The 22,847-nt window shown below is 33.1% G+C and overlaps 4 protein-coding genes across 4 annotated transcripts; all 4 read right to left on the minus strand.

The window, feature by feature from the left end:
• Positions 1-990: 990 nt before the first annotated feature.
• On the minus strand, positions 991-2,863 carry LOC130951662 (reticulon-like protein B14). Its single transcript, XM_057880359.1, has 5 exons — positions 2,685-2,863; positions 2,093-2,273; positions 1,871-2,000; positions 1,711-1,780; positions 991-1,627 (listed from the first exon to the last, which is right to left on the minus strand). The coding sequence occupies exons 1-5, from the start codon at positions 2,773-2,775 to the stop codon at positions 1,461-1,463; spliced, it is 639 nt and encodes a 212-aa protein (XP_057736342.1). The 5' UTR covers positions 2,776-2,863; the 3' UTR covers positions 991-1,460.
• Positions 2,864-9,088: 6,225 nt separating this feature from the next.
• LOC130950764 (uncharacterized) lies at positions 9,089-10,543 on the minus strand. Its single transcript, XM_057879344.1, has 3 exons — positions 10,305-10,543; positions 10,002-10,207; positions 9,089-9,657 (listed from the first exon to the last, which is right to left on the minus strand). Exons 1-3 carry the CDS (start codon positions 10,395-10,397, stop codon positions 9,372-9,374), a joined length of 585 nt encoding a protein of 194 aa, XP_057735327.1. The 5' UTR covers positions 10,398-10,543; the 3' UTR covers positions 9,089-9,371.
• Positions 10,544-11,649: 1,106 nt separating this feature from the next.
• LOC130951801 (uncharacterized) lies at positions 11,650-12,759 on the minus strand. Its single transcript, XM_057880538.1, has 2 exons — positions 12,180-12,759; positions 11,650-12,016 (listed from the first exon to the last, which is right to left on the minus strand). Exons 1-2 carry the CDS (start codon positions 12,382-12,384, stop codon positions 11,898-11,900), a joined length of 324 nt encoding a protein of 107 aa, XP_057736521.1. The 5' UTR covers positions 12,385-12,759; the 3' UTR covers positions 11,650-11,897.
• A 2,390-nt stretch (positions 12,760-15,149) lies between these two features.
• Positions 15,150-19,040, minus strand: LOC130950490 (uncharacterized). The gene is made up of 6 exons (XM_057879003.1): positions 18,298-19,040; positions 17,708-17,919; positions 17,082-17,370; positions 16,873-16,958; positions 16,698-16,789; positions 15,150-15,991 (listed from the first exon to the last, which is right to left on the minus strand). Exons 1-6 carry the CDS (start codon positions 18,616-18,618, stop codon positions 15,759-15,761), a joined length of 1,233 nt encoding a protein of 410 aa, XP_057734986.1. The 5' UTR covers positions 18,619-19,040; the 3' UTR covers positions 15,150-15,758.
• Positions 19,041-22,847: the final 3,807 nt, after the last annotated feature.

Genomic DNA, 22,847 nt, shown 5'->3' on the forward strand with positions numbered 1-22,847 from the left:
AGTTTAAACTGCTTGTTGACGTTGAACCCGACCTCCTCAAGAAGGTCAAATGTACGGTAAAGATCACACTTTTAATTGGGCCTTTTGGCTTTATTAAACCTGGCTTATGTTCTTGAGTGAAGGTATAAACAATTATGAATTTTAATATATATTTTATATAAATAATAATTATTTTTTTTAGATAAGATGAATTAGACAATTCCCAATTATAGATATTATAATACCACACACTCATCAAGATTTAAATTTGAATACAGTATATTAAAAGAGACATATAATTTTATCACTTGAGTTAGGTATCAGCTGCATACAAATAACTAGTTTAATGACTAATTATTTATTTGCATATAGCATAGTATTTTAATGTGTGATATGCGGGTGGTTGCCTTTGCACGAAAACAATGTTCGATATTGGGCCTCATCATGGGCCTCTTTTCTCTCTCTTAAGCTGTTTCCCGAAAAAAGGGGCCTCAAAAGTTTTCCTTTTCGTACAAGAGGGAAAAAAAAGTTGCTCCTCCCAAAAAGCAAACCGGATTAAAGGTAGGTGTGACAAGTCATAAGTGGCCGTATTATTCTCCTTTTGTCACTAAATTGTTGTCCAGCAAATTAAATTGGGTTGATCTAATAGATAACTCATTAGTTTATCTAAATAAGTGTTAAAAGGTTATGCACATAATAATTTATTAGCCAATATTTTAAATAAGGTATGTTGAAAATTTTTTTGATCAATAATTTAGATGATGACATATATGCAAGGGTAATTTACCCACAAAATTGACATGGGTTTAAAAAAAAAATGACATATATGCAAGAGTAATTTACCCACAAAATTGACATAAATTAAAAAAAAAACACCCTTAAATAAAGCTCAGATCTCAGTAAAATATTAATTTTTAGTGTGCCAAACCAAAAAATACCGTGAAAAACCAAACAATAACTAGGAATCAGATATTTGGTTGAGCTATTATTAATTTGTTATAGTTGCAGTCAAATGCTGAATTGCAATTTGCAAGGAGCATTAATAGCTTCACATGGGTTACTAAGGAGATGCTCCACAAACGTCACATTCAACTACCACAAAAAACAACAACAACAATGTTTACATGCAAGGTATACAGAATCTATTTTTGCTTTGCTTCTTGGCATTCACTCACTTGAACAATAGATACAGGCAACCGCCAACCAGGTAACTTAACATGCCTAATCTAGTTTAAGAATCTTTCTTTTATGGTATATCATGTGAAACTTCAATTACTCCATGTATCATCTTCATAGAGATTTGCTGTTGCAAACTCAACTCTACTTGCTCAAATCAAACTCAATTTGATCTTACATTTACATTGAGAATTAAATTATGGTTGAAGCACATTGATGAAAACATTAAGAGAACGCATATAGTAAAAGCAGTAAATAATTAAGTATACAGTTTATTTTTTTAAAACGCATTTGGCTGGTCCAAATTACTTGTACTTTGGTTTGACAGGTCCTCTTGGAATTTTGTTAAGGAATTTAGAATCTAAAGTCCTGAACAATCTTCTCACATCTTGGTTTCCTCTGAATGCAAGATAATTCACTTCCTCTTCATATCTCTCATACATAGCGGGAAGACTCATCATGCACACAAACACTGCATAGTATTTATAAAATCAACAATTAATATTAAGCCTTAAATAAAATCTACATCCAAAATTGTTGGGTTTGAGATCTCACATAAGTATATCAAATTCAAAGTGTTGAAAAGATTTCCAATTGCTGAAATGATCCAGAGTCCGGAAATTGTCTGAAATTCACCAATAACCACTTTATGTCAATTAATTAACTAACAAAAATTTAATAATCAATACTTCATTAAATGCATGCATATATATACCAGAAAGAAGAGTGTCAAGTCTTTCCCGGTTGAAATATCATAAAACTTCATCAAGAACCAGTTGAGTTTGTTATACAAGTATGCAAAGGTGGATTCTGGAATTTCAAAATAATAGATTTCGGGAATGTTCCTGATGCAAACATTTAGCCACGGAAAACAAAGGCGTTAAATGAAAATAATTAATAAATAAGTATTTAATTAGATGAATTATGACGTACGTACCAAGTGATTAGTCCAGCAGCATTATACCAAACAAAGAGGATAAGCATAATGGCTATGAGAATGTGACAGAGCAGAGGAACAAGATTGTATTCCACCACTTCAAACAGAAACCAAATGAACGAGAAACCACCCACAATCGCTGCCGACAGTTTCTTGTCTCTCCATAACAATATTTCCGCAACTGTAAAATTGCACGCAAGAATTAAAAAACCATGCTACATCAATATAAAAAAAATCATTCACTTAAAATACATATTGAAAAATAAATGAGAAATTTTTATGCAAATAAAATTTATTAATTTATATGTGTAAACTCTAAAAGAATATAAGTAGCAACTGTATTAATTCATATGTACAAAATTTTGTTAAATATAATTGCAAATTATATAATTTTTTTATGTGCACAATTTCTATAAATATAAATACAAATTATTGTTGGTCAAGTATCAATAAAAAATAATAATATTTATTTGCTAGTCATGTAGCATTGCTAATAACTAAATACTCGAATCGGAAATGCTATTCAACCCTTTTTCCTTTGAAATTTAGCTGATAAAATATTTGAATATATGAAACATAAAAAATATCTTACGCTTTCCTCTGCCAAGGAGTGGGTGGCCGTGAAGTGGTCTTTCATGGTGGCCAGTGAAACCTGAGGCTTGTGGAGTTTTATGGGTTGGCATAGCTACCAATATAATTTCCAATATAATTGAACTATTGAATGGAATTGAATTATTTCTATTTGTAGTTTATATTGTATTCACTTGAAACAATTTCCAAGTACTGTTATGATTTATGCACCGTGAGGATCATATATACTATATGTAATGCATGGACCAATTAATTATTAATTAACAAGGTTCTAAGCTTTGTAACGAAGAAATTAATGAAGAGTAGTCAATGAATTTGCATGCATGGATGGGAGGAAAGGTATGGCTTTGGCATAGCCTCCAAGTTTAATTTTATTTCCTCGTGCCCACCTAGGTATTCTGTTGGAGTCTCCCGGTTACCCTCATCTATATACTCTGCTAGAGTCCAGTGAAGGGCTACCGTGCTTTTCCAACTTTTTTTTTATTGTTTTTCATGTATACATGCATCATTATGCATACATGTATAGGATGATCTATTATATATTATTAAAAATAAATTTTTTAATTAATAATATAATTGATATAATATATTTTTGAACGTGTTTCTTAATTTATTTTATTTGATTTATTTAAATACGTTAATTAATTATAGGAATTAAGGTTTAAGAATTAAGATTCAAAGTTTAGGTTTTAATTTTAAATTTTAATAACATCACTAACTAATGTCTATTATTCTTTAGAGTATTGGGTTCTTCATGGTATTGTTGGGTTGATACGAAGAATTTAAGGTTTAGGTCTTTTGTTCAATTATTGGTGTTTAGGATTTTTTAATTAGGGTTTCAGATTTAGAATTTAAATTTATTTTCTAAGATCTATTTTTAACCATAAACAACTTTTTGTTGTATTATTACGGATAAAAAACAATGATGAACTTCGACTACTACTGCATAATCATATCACCTTCTAAGAAATTGCACCGTAGATATGCATATCGATATTTTTGTTTTCAAAATTTAACACGAAAAGATAAATGTGTTATTTAACCTTTAATTTTTTTTCTTTCAACCATAGTGAATAATGCTATAAAATATAGAATGGTTTGTGTTTGTAGATTTAATAAACGAAAATATTAATGTATTTATTGTTATATTTTTAAGATTTAAATCCTAAAATGATGTCTGAGATTGGCGTCATGCACTAAAATTGTTCTTGAGATTCTAATTGCACCAATTATGTCCCTGAGATTGAAAAAATTGCACCATATTAGTCTAGGACTCATTTTTCATTAATGACGTGATGACATGACTTGATGACATGGAATCTAAGTGACACGTGCTACTCCATGATTTTGCCACATGTAATGATATAATGATGTAGTGACTAGTGACACGAGGCATGCTGATGTGGATGGTTGTGCCACGTGTCACAATGTTATTTTGTCACGTGTTGTCCATTATATCATTATTGTAGATGCATCAAATTAGTCCCTCACGTTGCATTAAGTGACTCATTTTAGTCAATGAAATTGAATGTCGTGCACCAAACTAATTTCTTCACTAATTTTTTTCTATTTTTTAAAAATTTAAAATTTTCAATATCTTGAATACACTAATTTCATTTCTATTTTTTCATATATCGTTTAAATACAAGTGCTTTCATAAAAAGTTTTAAAATTTTAGTTTTAATTATATAATTTTTTTAATAATTATATTTAACATAGGTAAATTTTGTAATATATAAATATGTTATTATAAAAAAATAATTATATAATTGATTAGATACATTTTTTTTCATAAAAAAACCTGTGTTTTAACAAAAAAAAATCAATAATTAGAATAAACATTCTTTTTTGTTTTTATGAAATACACGTTTTCGTTATGTGTAAATGAGTTAGATTGAAGGTACTTCAAGCACTCTCACTACCATCTCCGACCTCTGCAGTCTAGACAAAAGATGTCAAAGATGGTAATGAGAAAAGCTTGAAATGCCTTCACGTCAACTCCAAAACGGCGGTTAGAGGTATCCGTAAGAGAAAAAATATTTTATAAAAGCACTAAAAGAGGTCGGAGATGGTAGTGAAGGTGCTTGAAATGCCTTTACGACTTCATAGCAACTCCAAGTCGGCGGTTAGAGTATTCGCAAGATAAAAAATATTTTATAAAAGCACTTTTATTTGATTAACATGTGAAAAAATAGAATTGAAATTAATGCATTTAAAAATATTGAATATTTTAAATTTATAGAAATATGAGAAAAAACTAGTAAAAGGACTAGTTTAGTGCACGATATTTAATTTCAGGGACTTAAATGAGTCACTTAATGCAAAGTCAAGGAGTAATTTGGTGCATCTACAATGATAACATAATGGGCGACACGTGGATGAATACTATTGCGATACGTGGCACAAACGGACACGTGACCAAATAACATTGTGACATGTGGCACAACCATCCATATTAGCATGTCACGTGTCACTGGTCACCACATTATCATATCATTATACGTGGTCAAATCATGGAATGACACATGTCACTTACAGTCCACATCATCAAGTCATGTCATCACGTCGTTAATAAAAAATGGGTCAAAGACTAATATAGTGCACTTTTGTCAATATCAGAGACATAATTAGTACAATTAGAATCTCAAGAACAATTTTAGCATTATTTTGGAGTTTAACTCTATTTCTAATTATAGTGCTTAATTACATATATGAAATATATTTGTCTATATATTGTATGTTCTATTATTTATGTGCACGTTTCAATTATATATGTTATATAGTTATGTCGTACATCTATTATTTTTTAGTATTTTTACATTTTTTCATATAATTAATTTGATACAAGAAAAAGACTACTAAAAATAAATAATTAAAATAGATATATATCACTTATAAATAATTTTAAATATATTCGCATATCATGTTTATATACATATCCTCACATTGTATCTCTATTACTTTAATTTGTTTTTTTTTTCTTCCTTGTATTTATTATTAATTAGGGGTTGTGCCTTTCCCTGGAAATTTTAGAAGAACGAAGATTATTAAGCTTAAGCATGCGGTGATGATTTGCACCTTACTTTTGTCATTTACCTTGAAAAAATACTCTCCCATTTTCAAATTTGTTGTTTCTTTTATTTTTATTTTTATTAGAAATATGAAAATAAGACCAGAAGAAAAAATGATTATATGGACAGCGATAAGCCGATAACAACACTTATTAAAAGTTAAAACATGTAATAACAAATTATGGTGGAGTGTTTCGCGACCACCTTGCAGATTCATCAATGTCATTCACATCTTTGATGCTCTTGTTGGGCCATCGGTTCTGATATTATTTGTTGGGATAGCTGTGGAGAGTTTTCGACAATGAAAAGATTTTGGAGAAAAATTAAGCGAGAGAAATCACATCTAACTCAAAATTTTAAAGTGTCAAATAAATGGGTCTCTTATCTTATAAATTCCTCATTCTTTTTTATTTTTTTTTTATGTGGGACTAACTTCAACATTTCTTACACTTACAACATTAACACCTCTCACAGGCGATATTCAACATGCTCTGTTTCTTGATGCTTGTGGTGCCCTTAGATTTAGAGGAGTTGATTAGCTTTCTTTGCTTAGTGTTGTTTTTTTTACTTCATTTCTCTTTTTGGGGTCTTCGACCCCGCTGATTAAAAAAAAATGCAGATGATTGCATGATTATAAAAACAAAAGCTGAACATTAATTATCCTTTTTTTTTTGGACAACTAAGATTTTTGGACTGGAATGTTAATATAATCGAAAAACAATGACTGACAAAAGAATTTTTTTTAAATGTCTTCAAAAAATTATAAAAAAAACTAACTTTTAATTAATTAATATTAATTAATTTTAAAATTTAACTTTATAATTTAAAAATTAGAGTATATAATTTAGCATAAACAAAATAATCTAAAAAATTAATATTGATAAAAAAGAATTAGTTACCTAACTTTTTTTATTATCTACCTAACATTACTTTATTAAAAATACATGCAATATAACTCTTAAAAAAAATATATATATATATGTAACTACTTATTTTATTTATAAGAGATCTGCTATACATACAAATCTTTTTAGTATATAAGTTCATATAAATTGGTTCAAATTCAACAAAAACGACCTTCAGTTTAGATTGCGTATAAACATGCGCTATATATATATATATATATATATATATATATATATCCCTAACTCTTGAATAACGCAAACGGTTCTTTTTCCTCAATCAAAACTGCAACGCTCAAAATTTAAATAAGGATAAAAATCTCTCAAAAATCTCTGAAAATTGTGGCAAAAAGTGAAGGAAGTTGCGAAGTTGAATTTGAAAAGAATTATGAGAAAATGAAATAAGAAGATGAAGAAGAAGAAGAAGCAGCAGAAATAAGGAAAAAGAAGAAGAGGAAGAGTTTTGAATTATGCATAACTTATCAGCATATATACATCGAAAATTCTTAAACAATACACTCAAATATCTTCGTGTTACACCCAAATTTGCTGCAAATATAGAAAAATATTTTCTCTAATGTTGCATTTTTTCTTCTTTTTTCCTTTCTTTCTTTCTTTCTTTCTTTCTTTTAGTTGATGGAATGTAAGTTCATCATCTTTTAAGTAATTTTGCAGCATTATGTGTTTCTTCTTCTTCTTTGTTTTGATTTTTTTTTGTTTGTATTCTTGTTAAGAGAGTAAAACAAGAAGAAATTTGAGAAGGTAAAACAAAAAAGAAAAGATAAATAAAAAAAAGATGGTGATGATGATGAAAAAAAAAAGAAGCAGCAGCAGTAGAAGATGAGGAGGAGGAGGAAGAGGAAGAGTTTTGAATTATGTAGAACTTATCAGTACACATGTACCAAAAATTTTTAAATAATACACTCAAATATCTTCGTGTTATACCCAAATTTGCTACAAATACAGAAAAATATTTTCTCTAATACTGTATTTTTTTCTTATTTTTTTCTTTTTTTTAGTTGAATAAATATAAGTTCATCATCTTCCAAGTAATTTTGTACCATTATGTGTTTCTTCTTTGTTTATTTTTTTTGTTTTTATTCTTGTTAAAAGAGAAAAAAAGAAGAATAAAAAAAAAAAGAAGATGATGATGATGATGAAAAAGAAAAAGAAGAAGCAGAAGAAGATAAGGAGGAGGGAAAAAGAAGAGTTTTGAATTATACAAAACTTATCAGTACACATACACTGAAAAATTCTTAAACAATACACTCAAATATCTTCGTGTTACAGCGAAATTTGCTGCAAATACAGAAAATATTTTCTTTAATGCATAATTTTTACATTACATTCAATTCAAACAATCAACGATAAATAACAATTTTCACAAACAAAACCAACATTATTCATCTACAAAATCATAAATTACTAACGAAAACATTAACTAAAATCGAACCACACCTCAGCCACTTGATTGGATTCAAAACAATAATCAACTTCGTTCTGGTTCAATTGACAATTTGAATTTGAATTATTCATTATCTGCAATAATGAGATAACTGTTCAAAACTGATTTTAGATTTTGATTTAAAAAATGTAGAGAACGAACGAATAGAAATGGAGAGAACACATAGATGGAAGAGAACATAGATCGAAAACGTTGAAAAAAATTCGAAAACGGAAACGAAATTCTTTTAAAAAAGGCTATTATATATTCGCGCGTTGATTGAAAAGTTGGTTAGATTAAGAGGTGCGTGAGGTGAATTGAGGTAAAATGACTTGTATGGACTTGTATGGAAAAATAACTTGTATGTGGAGAATAATTGTATTTATAAATGTCCTGAAAGGAAAACAGATCATGACTGTCTTCAAGGTAGTTCCCTTCTGTTAAAATCGCACAGCCACCAATTTAGAGGGCAACTGGGATGGAGTATAATTGTATTTATAAATGTCCCGAAAGGAAAACAGATTATGACTGTATGATTTGATATATGCCAACGTGCCATGCGCCTAATAAATACGAGTATCAGTATGTAAAACAACTATGCCAACATGTCTAAGCGCTTCAATCCAACCAAAGAGATTTCAGCAATCAGCATAACCGCATAAGTATCCCTAATAAGGGTCAATCAATTGTCATCACCCAATTCAAATATCAAGATACTAAGTTGACCAAAAGAGAAAAATCAAGATATTACATGAATGGGCAGAATGGCCAAGGGAATATAAAATATATTAGAGGAAATAAACAAAGATTAAAACCACGAAAAAGGACTTGACACTGCTATCAAGATACTAGTTAAATGAACCTTTTCTTCCGCAATTTGAACTAATGGCTTTGCGAGAATTAGAGTAAAGTTCCCATGAAAGATTCTAGTACAGTAATGCAAGCAACCAAGACACTGAAATGCAAATGGTCTAGAGAGAAAACAAGCTTTTCAAACTAGATAGTAGAATATATATTAAGTATGAACATTGAACAGCAATAGTTATCACCATCAAGCTAAATTGTTTCAGGCATTCTCCTATTATACAGCATAAATATTGAATTACATATTCTCCAAAATTAAAAAGCAGTAGACAACGATCTGAGAACATTTTCCTTCCCTTAAACCCTAACACCCCCATATCCATATCTAACAAAAAAAAAAGAAAAAAGCGCACCCTTGTGCAAATTAACCCTGTTTCAGATGTGAATGAAAGCAATAAAACAAAGTTTCAGGCCTTGCCAAAGTCAGAACCTTGTTGCTGGTGGGTAGCTAATACAATGCCCTCATTGTGGTGCTTCTCCCAGCCACCAGTATCAGCCTTGGAGTGAGCCCAATAGTACAAAATGGAGGCCAACATGGAGATCAAAGTAAGGGCAGCACCGGCGGCGAACACCCCCTTGCGGAGGGTGGCGCAGGACAAGTCATTTACCCCAAAATACCCTCTGTATTTTGTGTGATATGCGTTCCTCGCAGAACCTGCCAACAAGCATGACTCTGCTCCCAGAAAACTAATCCTGATTTTTGTAGTCCCAATATTAGAATCAAATAAAAAGAATCAATTTTCTTCTAATCAATCTATATATGATTTTCATAATCCAATCAAACACTATCTCAGCTCAAACATATATTGAAAATCCAAACTTTACTCTCTTCAATTTGTCATTTCTCATTCCCTAGCCGCAAATTGCATAATTAATCCATTCACATAGTTGAGAATTATGAGCTTTCAAGTAATACTTCTGCTTCATATGAAATACGATTTAAATAATTCTATAAGTCAACAAGAAGAGGAACTGAGAGTGAAATTCAGGGAAAAGTTTTTTCGATACAAAATAAAAAAGTACGAAGGAGGAATTACCAAGAGAAAATGAAGAGAAAGACGGCACAGGTGGAGCGGGCGCCGGAGACGAGGCCCTTGCCGCAGCAGAGGCATCTGGTGAGGGCGTTAACGATGGCGTGGCTGATTAATAGGAGAAAGAAGGCGGAGAGGCCGTACACTGTGGAGGCATCGGTGGTGTAAACACAGTAAGTTCTGTCGTCATACTCATCGGGAACCACTTTCGCCTGCAAAACCAAACACACAAAACGGAAGCACTTCAGCTTAGACCTTAATTCAATTCCACAGAGAGAGAGAGAGAGAGAGAGAGAGAGAGAGGTGTACGGCGCTGCGACGTCGTTCGGCGCCTACGGCGAAGACGAAGGCGATGAGGTGGAGGGCGATGAGGATGACCAGAATGGGTAAGGAAACCGCCATCGCCGATCTGCTCTCTGCTGCTTCTTTTGCTTTCACACTTCACTTTGCAGCTTCCACTCACTCACTCCCTGTGCCACCTGCTTGTGTTATCATAAGTAATTACCATATTTAATTTCGCATCTTTTTTTTCCCTCTTTATCCTTTTCGTCCCCTGTTTTTCTTTAAATCGGCATGTTTTCTCTTTTTCTTTTTAATGATTATTTTTTATTTCTTCATGGAGAAAAAGATTTCTATGTTGGTTTCTTTTTGACTAACACAATCCATTTTATGCTCATCATAATTCAACGATGATTTTATTTAACAGATGTATGATTAAGATAACAACGCATTATTTGACTATTAGTCAGTTACTAAAAATGATTTTGATTTCTCCTATTTAACATACGGGACCGTCAATACATATGTATACATATACCTGCGCTAAAAGTTGAGACACTTTCTCTATGTTTCACCTAAACATTTGGCCATTTGACCATTTTTACTCCGTAGAAGTAAATATTTATTATATATGTTTCATGTTTTATTAATAAAATGACGTGAAAGAAAAGAAAGACCAACATTATAACTATTTCGAGATTAACGTCGATGCTCTTTTTGGCGACATGGGCCCTTGAGTTTTGGGAGATTGGGGGGACTCTAGGGAAAAATTTTGTTTTGTTCTAGTTCTAGACTTGTAGGCAAAAGCAAAAGGAAAGTAGTAAAATAATTTGTTTAAAATAAAATAAGGGATTTAAATCAAGTGGGTGGGAAGTACATGAAGATTTGATGGGGCTTAGCATGATGCATGGTGATTTGAAGCAAAACGACGAATGGTATATGATGTGGGGGCATGGATTCAGTGTGCGGGAGAAGTTTGCACACCAAAACGCCAAAATACTCTTTGGCACACCAAAACGCCAAAATACTTTTTGGCGCACCAGTCAGCTATAAAATATTAAAATTAAAATATTTATTTTTATGGGGTTTTTTTTTAATTACACATAAAATAGAGGGGTAATTTTTTTTAATTTTTTTAAATGAATACATTTCAGTATTTCACTTAATTGTTAAAAACCACTAATCTCCTGCAAGTTTTCTTTCTCTCCTTTCTTTGTCGTCGCAAGCGCACCCTCCTTCCATTATCTCCACTGCCAAGAACCACTCAATCTTCCACACCGCCTCTCCTACGCTCTTTTGCACTACCAACCAACTCCTTCTCTTCCCCATTCAGTCATGATGGCTTCGGCACCGTCTTCTCTGGCACGCAGTCCACTGCCCACACTCCGTCGAACTGCCCACACTCCGTCGAAAATTGCAGTGACTCATACCGTCTATCCCTTCAAAAGTGCCCACATCCTCATGCTCAACAGTTGGATCCACTTCTATAGTATAGAGATTGGTAAAGTCATTGACTAAAGTTGGAGTCTTTGTGAATCGCAGTTGAGAAGGAAATTGTGAGTTGGGTTGGTGGAAATTATGAACAATGGCGAAAAGAATCGAGAGTATTGAGTTACATGTGGTTTAGCCAACGCCACCTTTACCACCAACGAAGACCCATTTAAGAATTTTTTGTTCTAAAATATTCTGCACCATTCCATCTTGCTGATCCGCCATGGCCACTGCTTCTGTTTCTCTTTCAACTGCGTTTTCGAATATTCTGTCAAAGTCTAAAACAAGATTCGGTATTTTTGAACAATTAATTAATTTTTACGACAACTATAATTAATAAAATTAATTTAGCAATTACTAATTTTTCACAACACATCATATTATAATTGATGGCGCGACGAAAGAGTGAGTAACAGATGCAGTGGGGAGGTTTGGAGTTGTCGCCGGCGGTGAAGATAGTGAAAGGCGCAGTGCGCTTGCAACAGCGGAGGTAGAAGAGGAAGTCAAAGGAACGACGAAGAAGAGGAAGGCATCTGCCCCTGTGTACACGCGACAGCATCTCTCTCCTAATCTCATCCCTACCATATCGTAATCCTCCTCGTCGGGGCATCTGCGCCATGGTTGTTGTCGAGGCGTTGCTGCACACTTGAAGTATTGTCGTCTGCCGCGGTTGCGGGCGTTGGGGATGCCGTCATCGGAGGTGAAGGACCGTGTTGGTGAGGAGGGTCGTGCGCATTGGCCAAGAAGCTATCCTGCCCACACGCTGTGCTATCATCGGAGTTGAAGTCCGATCCTCTTCCACTTTGGTTTGATGCTCCCACTCCGGCGTTTAATAATGTGCAAAATAATACAATAAAAAATATTTTATTCAATAAAAAATTTATCAATTTTAAATTAATTAAAATATCTAATTTTTTATTTTTTGATATAATACCACAAAACATTTTAAATTTAACAACAATAACCATCATAAAAGTAATATTTATAAAGTTATCCCAGTGACACAAAAATTATACAAAATATTAACTAACCAATCATATAAAATTAGGTTTAGAAAGATCTTTACCGTTAGATTAAAAAACTTACAATAATCTAATGATTTCTCATTAAAAGTGCTCACCGGTTAGTCAAATCACTTCTTGGCACTTCAGTGCGCAAACACGTTTGGTATACTGACTCCGTCCCCATGATGTGGTTACCCCAGTGTCCAGTGTGTGATGCGACCCATTTACCCTGACCACTTATTGAAAAAGTCAATACATATAGCTGGAACACGCTTGACTTGTCGGACCACCCTTCTCCGCTTCCCGGTTAACACAATTCACCAAAATTCGTTGATTCTTTACATGCTTATCGCTTCATTCACCATGTCAAGATGTGAACGATCCCACCGAAAGAGAGAAAAAGTGAGCGCACTCATCACCAATTCATTCAACTGGAGCATTGTGATTGGCAAATGGCAATGCACCTGCTCCATTCCATCTTTAATTATATTTTTGTGGGCTTATAGAATACACGAGGCCTAAACCATATGCAGATCAACATTACATTATCCAATGGGACAATAACAAAGAACAAAAACTGGATCAGGCCCAAAAAAACTCCTAACCCAAAACTCAACTACTGATTTTATCTTATGATCATTACTCATTAGAGATTTAGAAAAACTAATGCATTCAATCGCTTTCAATAAGTCGATTCAATTTACGTGGGCTTCCAACCCCCGACACTTGCTTAAGCGGACGAGTGAGCTAACCACTCGACCAACCTAAGACTTGATGATTACTGGTGTATTAAAGCAGGTTAGCCAAAATCTAAACAGAACAAATCCAACTCAACTCATACATGGTTTAAGTAATCCACTAATCCTACATTAATTGTGGTGTGATTTCAAAAGTATAACGTATCAAAGGTATACTAAAAGAGAGATTAACTATAGCAAGACAGAAAATGTCACCCCCTTGAGAAGTTCTTAGTTGTTAGAAGTCACTCTGTTACATTTAAATGTCTACAAAAAAAAAAAGGCTTGATATAATAACAGCATCTATCTATTTTGGGGAGCAATGCCATTTCGTAAAAGATGAATGCATTGTTGCAGGCAAATGCAGCATTGAGTTCGCAGCAGGAGAATAGGCTAAAGCGGGTTGGTGCAACGATTAGAAATGGTTCAATTTATACAAACAAGATGAAAATGAATCAGGAAAGGGAAAAAGTTGCAAGAATTGTGATGCCAAACATGTCTATAGAACAATTGTCTGAATTGATGTCTTTCTACGGATTAACGCGTGAATATGTTCCGAGACATTGGACAGAAAATTACATGAGCTAATCCAGGAAGAAATTTGACAAAAAAGAATACAAGAATTATAGATGTGCCTAAATAAATTCCCTCCTCCTTTCTTCTCTAACTGTTATTTTTGAGTTTTATGGAAAAGATAAATTAATATTGCCCTTTGTTTTTGAATTTTATGGAACAAGAATCATACAGACCAACGCTGCCAGATTTGATGACTTTGGAATGAATTGTTAAGATTTAAGCTGCGCGTTTCAAATTATGAATAACAGTGTTGTTAATTAGTAATGGGATACGGACACTAGTTACACTCAGATACATCCAAGTTTTCTAAATCAATTGTTAGGATATTTTGTATTGCTTTTCAATTGTAACTTTTTGAATTTTCTAAAATTTTTCTAATTATTCTTCATTGTCTATATATTCCTTGTTTAACGCAGTTAGATTATAGAACACTATGGAAAAAAAATTGTCATGAAAGTTTAATTAGAATACCCTAATTTTTAGATGATGCAAGATTTTCAGATGTGCTTAACTAGAATTTTGTGTACCGCGTAATTAGGTATGGGTAATTTCAAATGTGTAAAGTGTTTGAAATATGGAAATGAAATTTGATAATATGTATGCTGAATGATCAAAATTATAATAAAACAATATTTTAATCCAGGGTTTATTATTATTACTCACCGCTCCATATGAATTCTTTCCATTTTTTTCCCAATTATTTTGGTAAGTGTAATCTGTTATCTTTTAACATGTCTTGTATTTTGTGTGTCACTTAAAGAATGTATAATGAAAATTCACGCTTACCAAAATAATTGAAAATAAAAAATTGAGATCCATTCGTCCGCTCCATAAATGTGTTGTGTGTTGGATAATGCAAGATACGCAACCTTTTAAAACATTATCTTCAAAAAACTAATTTTAACAAATTACTTTTAAAAAGCTAAAATTTTACCGAGAAAACTATTTTTTCACATTTTAAGATGCACGATTATTTCCAACAAAGAACATATGCAAAAAACGACCGATAAAAAGAAAGGAAGACGCAAAGCAAGATTTCTCCCTACAAACATCCATTAGTAACAAAATTACAAAGAAAAGATAACGGTTCCTACATGTAAAGCAGCTAAGATACGTAAATGTTATTGTTACAATTCAAATACAGAGATGGGGCAATTCTAATACCATTACCAGTAAAATTCCCCAATACACTAAAGCCGGGTCCTATATGGTGATCATCAGGACACAAAAAAGAAGCCTGTTCTCTTTAACAAAAACATGCCACCATAAAATAAATATAGTTGCAAAATTACAACAAACAACTGATGTGGGTAAAATCATTGATGTCAGCAAAACAAAACCATGCGATTGCTAAGCTGCTTTTTAGCCTGTACATCCGCCATGAACACATTCTGAGTAGCCTTAACAGTCGAGGATGCTTGTCCAGAGCTTTGCTGCTTCCATTGTTTCACTTATCAAAGAAGGAAACATAGCAGGAACTACAAAGGACAGGGCCTGACATCTTTTTGTTTTTCTTTTTTCCCTTTTTTTTCTTTTTTTTTTCTTTGTCAAATACATGATATACTCTCACTTCATCAAGTACTGTATCTAAGAAATGGGCCAAGCTGGTAATGGCAGATAACTAGATCCACTTCTCAAACGGCTTAATTAAAATTGTTACAGTCACCTTAGAATCCTCAGCGGCTGAAAAACATGAAATCAGGGTGACTGACCTGAAGCAGTCTCAACCACTTGTCAGCCGCTTGTGAAAGAGAGGTAGCCACCTGGCGCTCATGTCCACCGTTTGGAGTCCACAGAGATCCTTTGAACTTATATGAAGCAAGACCAAACACCGGTAAAGACATTTTAGGGGCACCATCTGTCTCAGTAGTATGTGACATTACAGGTGCCTGCACCCTTTGTTGTGTACCTGAAATACAAAAGTATTGTATATTTGTTAAGCAACCAATGCAACACATAAAAATGAATTTATTCAACTATCTCACACATGCAGGCATGCAGCACCTCAAATTTCTGTTCCAGGCAAACGATTTTCATGCACTGGTTACTAGCAAATACACTTTAATAGAAACATTCACCAAGACTAAAACATGACTCTTTGTAGTTGAAGAAGAGAGCAAATAAAGAAACCCAACAACCCTTAATTTCAAAGGATGAAAGATAAAATATCACAAACTAAATATATAAAACAAAAATTACTAAGAATACAAATAAGCAGCAACATGTCAAGAAGTTCACTGGGTACTGCTGACAGATATAATGATCCATTGTGCTACTCAATAGTATGTCTCAAGAAGAAGAACACAGTTGGAGAATATCACAACTACCAGGTGCCTAGATAAGTAGATAGTAGCCATATATATTGCCAATGGAAATGGGTATTAGGCATGTGTCTATCCATAGCTGGGGAGATTCTAAAATAAATTCTGCAATATGTATAACAAATACATCACACTATTTAGGAGCTAAAGGATAAGAGACCAAAACTTTTGATTTTCTTAGTCTGTTTTTCCTAGCCTAGAACAATACACAAAGACTATTCTTTAATTCTCAAAACTTTGTTATAGAGCAAAACCAGTAAAGCAGAAATGAAGAGGTGAAAAATCGCAGCTTACCTCCCACAGGTGTATAAAGAGAATGGTAAGTTAGAAAGCATGCATCAAGATCTTTCAAAGTTGGACCAGTGGGTATCCTGTAAATCGGATACCTACAAAGCAAAGCAAAATGATAGGTCAGCCCTTTGTGCACCTATCCATATGAAGAATGTCAAAAAAGCAAAGTTAAGCATACCATGCTACAGATATCCAACTTGACGATAGTATATCACAACTTCTTAGATTCACCAGTTCTGGAAGGCGGTAAGCAAGGTCCAATATCTATCCCACCACAAAAATTTCAATATAGTGAAAAGGCTAAACAAAACAAAGAACTATGTCCAACAGTCCAAGTATAACTGGAGAAGATAGCACTTATGAGGCAGGGTAGTTGAGTTGGCTAACCTTGTCAGACAAAGGCTCACGGCTGTAAGGAGGGTCTCTTTCAAGATACTCAAAAAGCAAATAGCCCTGCGAATTGACAGATTCGCCTTCATCACTAGAAAAGCCATCATGTCGGAGTGTGTGGTGGTCTCTCAATGATAATCCACCCATTTGACGATTAATCTCATCTGGCAGGTGTGGATGATTCCGTTGCTCCCTCAAGTAATTCAATCCTCTCTCAGGTTCACAATCACTGCTACCTTCGCTACTTGAGTCCCTGAAATCACTGTCGCTGTCCTCACCTGGCAGCCTATCAAAGAAGGAAACAATTTTATTGTAAACTTTACGGAGACATAAGCACCAGTTAGGCACTTACAAATTGAGAAAAAGTGAACCCAACTGGAAGCTAAGTACTAACTAAAAGCATCCAACTAAGGTAGAATGCTTAGCTATTCAGAAAGTAAGAATCAACACTAGAACTGAATATTAAATTAACCTTGCAACATACTTAAATCCATAACTTCTTGACATATAATTTGCAATGTCTCTATCCAAAATGCCCCAATGTTTGGCCTTTATCAAGATTCACACCCTCCCAAAAGATCATTAAAATTAATCTTCCAAACGAGGTCCAACGAAAGCAATACCTTGACTTTACAGAAGGCTTCCCACTAGTGTAAATTTGAATTCCAGAAAGATAGGGAACGTAATATTGAACAACACTCTCATTCCCGTTTAATACAAGCGGTACACCAGCACCATATGCGCTCCACTCCCTGAAAGATTCCCACAAGTCACCAAGAACAAAGTAAGGCTGAGACTCCACATCGCACGCCTTAAAGCCTCTCATCATGGTCCTCTGCAATATTCAATTCACAATCAAAAAAGGAAAGACAAGCAAATGGCTAAAAACAAAAACAATGAAGAAGGAGAATCAAATACTTAAACCACACTAAAATAGAGAAAAATGAAACGTGTAAAATGTAAAAATTATGCATCATTTACTAGCTTACTTCTTGATGGGTGAGAAACTCACTTCTCCTTTCTATTCATTGATCCCATTCAGACCTTCAAAATGTTACTACTTATTGTCACACCAGCCACTAAATCCATCCGTTACAAACAACGACAATACTACAATAAATAACTTAGTTAAAGAAACGCGATTTCTTCCCTAACCGAGCTACAACTATTAAAAGTTCCAGCAAAACTTGCCAGCTAGTTACTGAAAACTAACCTTAGAAAGATACTGTGCAGGCACAGAGGGCGTGATCGCCTGCAAGAACCGCTCTAGATTGCTCAACCGCTTCTCGGCAGCCTCACACGACGGCACCGCAACACCTTTCTTGGCCTCGTCCGACACGACCCGGTTCTCGGGCTCCCGAACCGAATCCGCGGATTTATCCCGAACGGACGACCGGCTCGACGATACGTCACTATGAGCTCTGCGGAGCCTATCGCTGTCGACAGCGCCTTGGAATGAGCGGCGAGGCCTGACCGGCGCGTGGAAGCGATCGTCTCCGCGGGCACGCCCAAAGTTCAAGCCAGTACCCAACATTCCTGTACGCAGAAAGAAAAGGAGAGTTTGGTGGAGCTGAAGTGTGGTCAACGGTGTCAGGAGAAGGAGGAGTTGGGATTATGCAGCAATTGGATTAGATTGAGGATCTGTGGGGAAAGAGGGGGCGGCGGTTGTTGTTGGTTGTTCTAGGGTTTTGAGGATTGAGGGTTTTGGTTGATTGAATCGGAAGACGGGGACGGTGGGGGGTTGAGTTAAATAAGAGAGGGAGTCAGAGAATGGATCTGGTTGTTGGTGGAGGGAGGGAAGGGGGGGGCAAAAGGGTAATTTTGAGCAGGGATCGAGAGAGGGAGGAAGAGCACAAGCCAACGCAGAATAAGAGATTGATTGAAGGAATGAACGAATGAATGAAAGGCGAATCGGAGAACGAAGCGAATTAGCAAGGTATGGAGGAAATGAAAAGAAAGAGACTCACGACCCCCAGGCTTTGAATATATGGATGGATGGCCAACCACGAACTAAGCATTTATTTTTTTTATTTTATTAATTTAGTTAATATACTATTTTTTGAAAATTAAAATGAATATATTTGAATTTATGCATATCCTTTAACAGTCAACTGAAATTAGCTTATATTTTTATATTTTAACTACGTATTTTAGAATAAAAGAACTTCAAAATTTAGTTTTGCTTTACATGCTCGCCTGTGAATGTGTCAATTCCGAGCTAGCACTTAGCACACACTGTTTTCATTACATGGTATTTTGCACATGCCACTCTGATATGATTTCTTTCATTCATGTATATTATATGGTGAGCTTACTACAACTGATACACTATAATATTTTATATAATAATATAATATTGAATGATATTATTGTTATCAAGTGCTCTTTGAACATGACCGGGCGCAAGTTGAATAAGAATTTTACATTTTATGTATAATATAATATCCGCTATAAAGCAAAGAAAATATATGTCCAAAATTATTTGAATCGCAAAAAGACAAACATTGCCCCTTAGATCTGAAAAATACAGTAAGTTAATGTGGGTAATAAAAGGTTTTGATGGAGGGTAGTTTAGAGAGGAAAGATGGCGGGCCATGGTGGAGAAAGGGGTGTCTGCGATTGGTTGAAAGGAAATTATTCGGATTAGCTGCGAAGGAGGTGACAAGTGTGGTTGTACGAAGTAGATGATGGGCACGTGTTACTCACATCTCATGCACTCACATTGGGGAGGCTGTCTTTTTTCTTATCTTATCCCCTTTCCAAATTTCTCATTAGTAAACTAAAAATTTTCCGGTTTTGAATTAGTTTATCAAAACTGATAACAACTCAATTTGTATCTTTTAAATTTTAAATTTTAATTTAGAAGATAAACTATAATTTTTTATTTTTTTAATTTTATTTATAAAATAAATAATAAAAAATTATACTTTATTTTTTAAAATAAAATTTAAAATTTTAAAAATTCAAATCCATATCAATTGATATTTTTTATAGCATTTTTAATTAATAAATGATATTTTTATGTTATTTATTATGATATATAAAAAATAATCAATGAAAATATGACTTGATATGTATGATGTATCCAAATATTAGTTAATATTTGAAATTATTTTTAAAATATGATTTTCGATTTAATTTAGTCTTTTAATTTTTAATTAATTTAATTTACATTCTAAAATTTTAAGACATAATTCAGATTGACTCTTTTCTCTAACTCTATTACCGTGAGATGACGTAGCACCCAAATTTCACTACATACCTCTTCTTCTTCCTTTTTTAGGGATAATAATTCTACTTCTTTCATTTTCAACTCTTCATCTTTACTATTATCAGAAAATTAAAGAAAGCCCTAAAAATTTGAAGTCGTCTTTCTTTTTTAACTCATAATTCTCACTTTCAACACGTAACTACTTCTTTTTAAGTAGTGCCATTGTCTTCCTCCTCAACCTGTCACAGCCCTTCCATCCAATCTATCGTAGCGCCTCTGTCTAACCCTTCCTCGTCTTGCTCATTCATCATGCTGCTATTTGCATCTTTGAACTCGTTGTGCCGCTGTATCTGTTACTAAATTTCTCACACCGTTGTCTCCTTCTGTCGCACTGCCATCTTTTTCTCTCAACTTTTTCTTTGCTACCCTTACAATTCAACACAATGGTACTTTATTTGTCTTTTGCTCACCATTCTTATAACTGTTTTTTTTATTAATTTTTGTTAAGTATTCATGGTTAAGATTTTAATTCTGTTTAATTTTTGTTGATTGATACTGATAGTTTGATTTAGTTGTTTAAAGTTTTTAATTTTTGAGTTTTATTTGGTTTAATGGTCTTCTTTTAAGGATAACAATGTAGAATATCTGGTAAGAGGCGCAGCGATGACAATTTGCATGCATTGACAGTGAATGATTTAGGTGAGCTTTGATGGTGTAGTGGTGTTTTGGGGTGAGCAATGACCGCCCAACAATTTGTAAGGGGTTGAGAGTGAAAGGGATTAGGATATGGAAATTATATTTTGAGAGATTCAATTAAGTATCAACTAAATATGACATGTCATTTTTTCGGTGACGGAAGATGGAAGAGCAGACTTGAGTTATGCTTTAAAATTTTAAGGGTACAAATTGGGTAAATTAAAATTTAGAATGCTAAAATTAAGTTGAGGGTCAAATTTTATGATTCATTTTAATTATTAACTCGTCTAAATATATAATATAGATAAAATAATTCTTATGATTTTACTTTTGTATTGTTCGAAATTTTTATCAAAATATTAAAAAATAATATAAATTTTTTAAATTTTTATAATGATTGATATACAGTTAAATCTTGAATAAATAATTAAGAATAAACATAGAAAATTATGAGAAAGTAAACGAAAATAACTCTATATGCAATTAAGCAGCCAATTTTTTAAAAAATTTTGATTTTAAAATTTCAAAAGTAAATTTTATGCTAAAAAAACATGCGCTCTCTCATCCCTTTCACCTCTTCCTCCGCATCTCCTTCTCCTCCTCTTCCTCCTCCTTCTCTTTTTTCTTTTCTTCTTCGAATTATCTTTGAAAGTTTTTGTACAATGATTTTAGATGTTTCTTTTTGTTATGTTTCAGAATTTTTTTGTTAAGTTTTGAATATATTTTTTTACAATAATTTTAGATACCTCTTTTCATTTAATTTTAGATGTTTCTTCTATTATATTTTGGATGCTTCTTTTCTTTTGATTTTGATTTTTTTTTTAAATCAAGAAACATTCAAAAAATCAAAACATAACAATCTTCAACATCTAAAAGCTAACATCCAAAACCACAAATAAAACAAGATCCAAAATTTCAAAAAATTTTGAATCTCCTTTTTTCCAAATGCTTAAATAAAAATCTAAAAAAGGATATTCACAGTAGGTCGTAGACCTTGGAACTTATATTAGCAATAAAATAATGCGCCATATTTTTTAACAACATTCTCAAGATTCAGTCGCCGATGGTTATGTGTGAAGGAAGACGAGCATACAGAAAGGCTGGCCACATTAGAGAGAGGCGTACAAAAAAGAGACAAGACACGATAAAGAGAAGCAAAGACTTGACGGACGAAAGCGAACACATAATAGAAAAAAATAATGACACAGTAAAAAAAATACACACATAATAAAAAAAAAGTGCATGCCCAATAAAAAAATTGTGAAATGAGCGTTTTTTTTTAGAAGAAAAATATGAGAGAAAAATAAAATGATTAAAGTTTAAGACGTCTCTTATTTTTTATTATAGTAGTAAAATTATTTTTTTTGGAATGAATTACATATTTTTAATGTTTTTTGAACTTTTTTATAATTCAATGATTGGTATTCTAATTAGCTGGTAGGATTAGAGATTTTTTTAAAATAGTTGTTTGACATTTTAACAATTTTAAGTTCCGACTCCTTTATATATGAATTATATGGTCTACATGTATTTCTCTAACTTAATACACTTAAAACTTGTTCATACAGATACAAAGTAGTGTGTATAAATTAATTTCTCATTTTCTTTGGTGTAAGAAAAGTATTTTAGAATTTATATTAGATTTAATTTAAATAAATTGATAATGTAAGCAACATGGCGGGACGCTAAGAAACGCAAACGCAGCATCGCAGCGCGTGTACGAACGTCCAAAGGTGGGTGCCTGGGTGGGGCTGTAAATAAATAACTAAATACTAAATAGTTGCAGAGTCACATCGCTTTGTTTTGTTTGACTTGCCAAGCTGATCATGATAGATATATTTGTATTCCAACGGTGA

The sequence above is a fragment of the Arachis stenosperma genome, chromosome 9 (assembly GCF_014773155.1).
Source record: "Arachis stenosperma cultivar V10309 chromosome 9, arast.V10309.gnm1.PFL2, whole genome shotgun sequence".
NCBI lineage: Eukaryota > Viridiplantae > Streptophyta > Magnoliopsida > Fabales > Fabaceae > Arachis > Arachis stenosperma.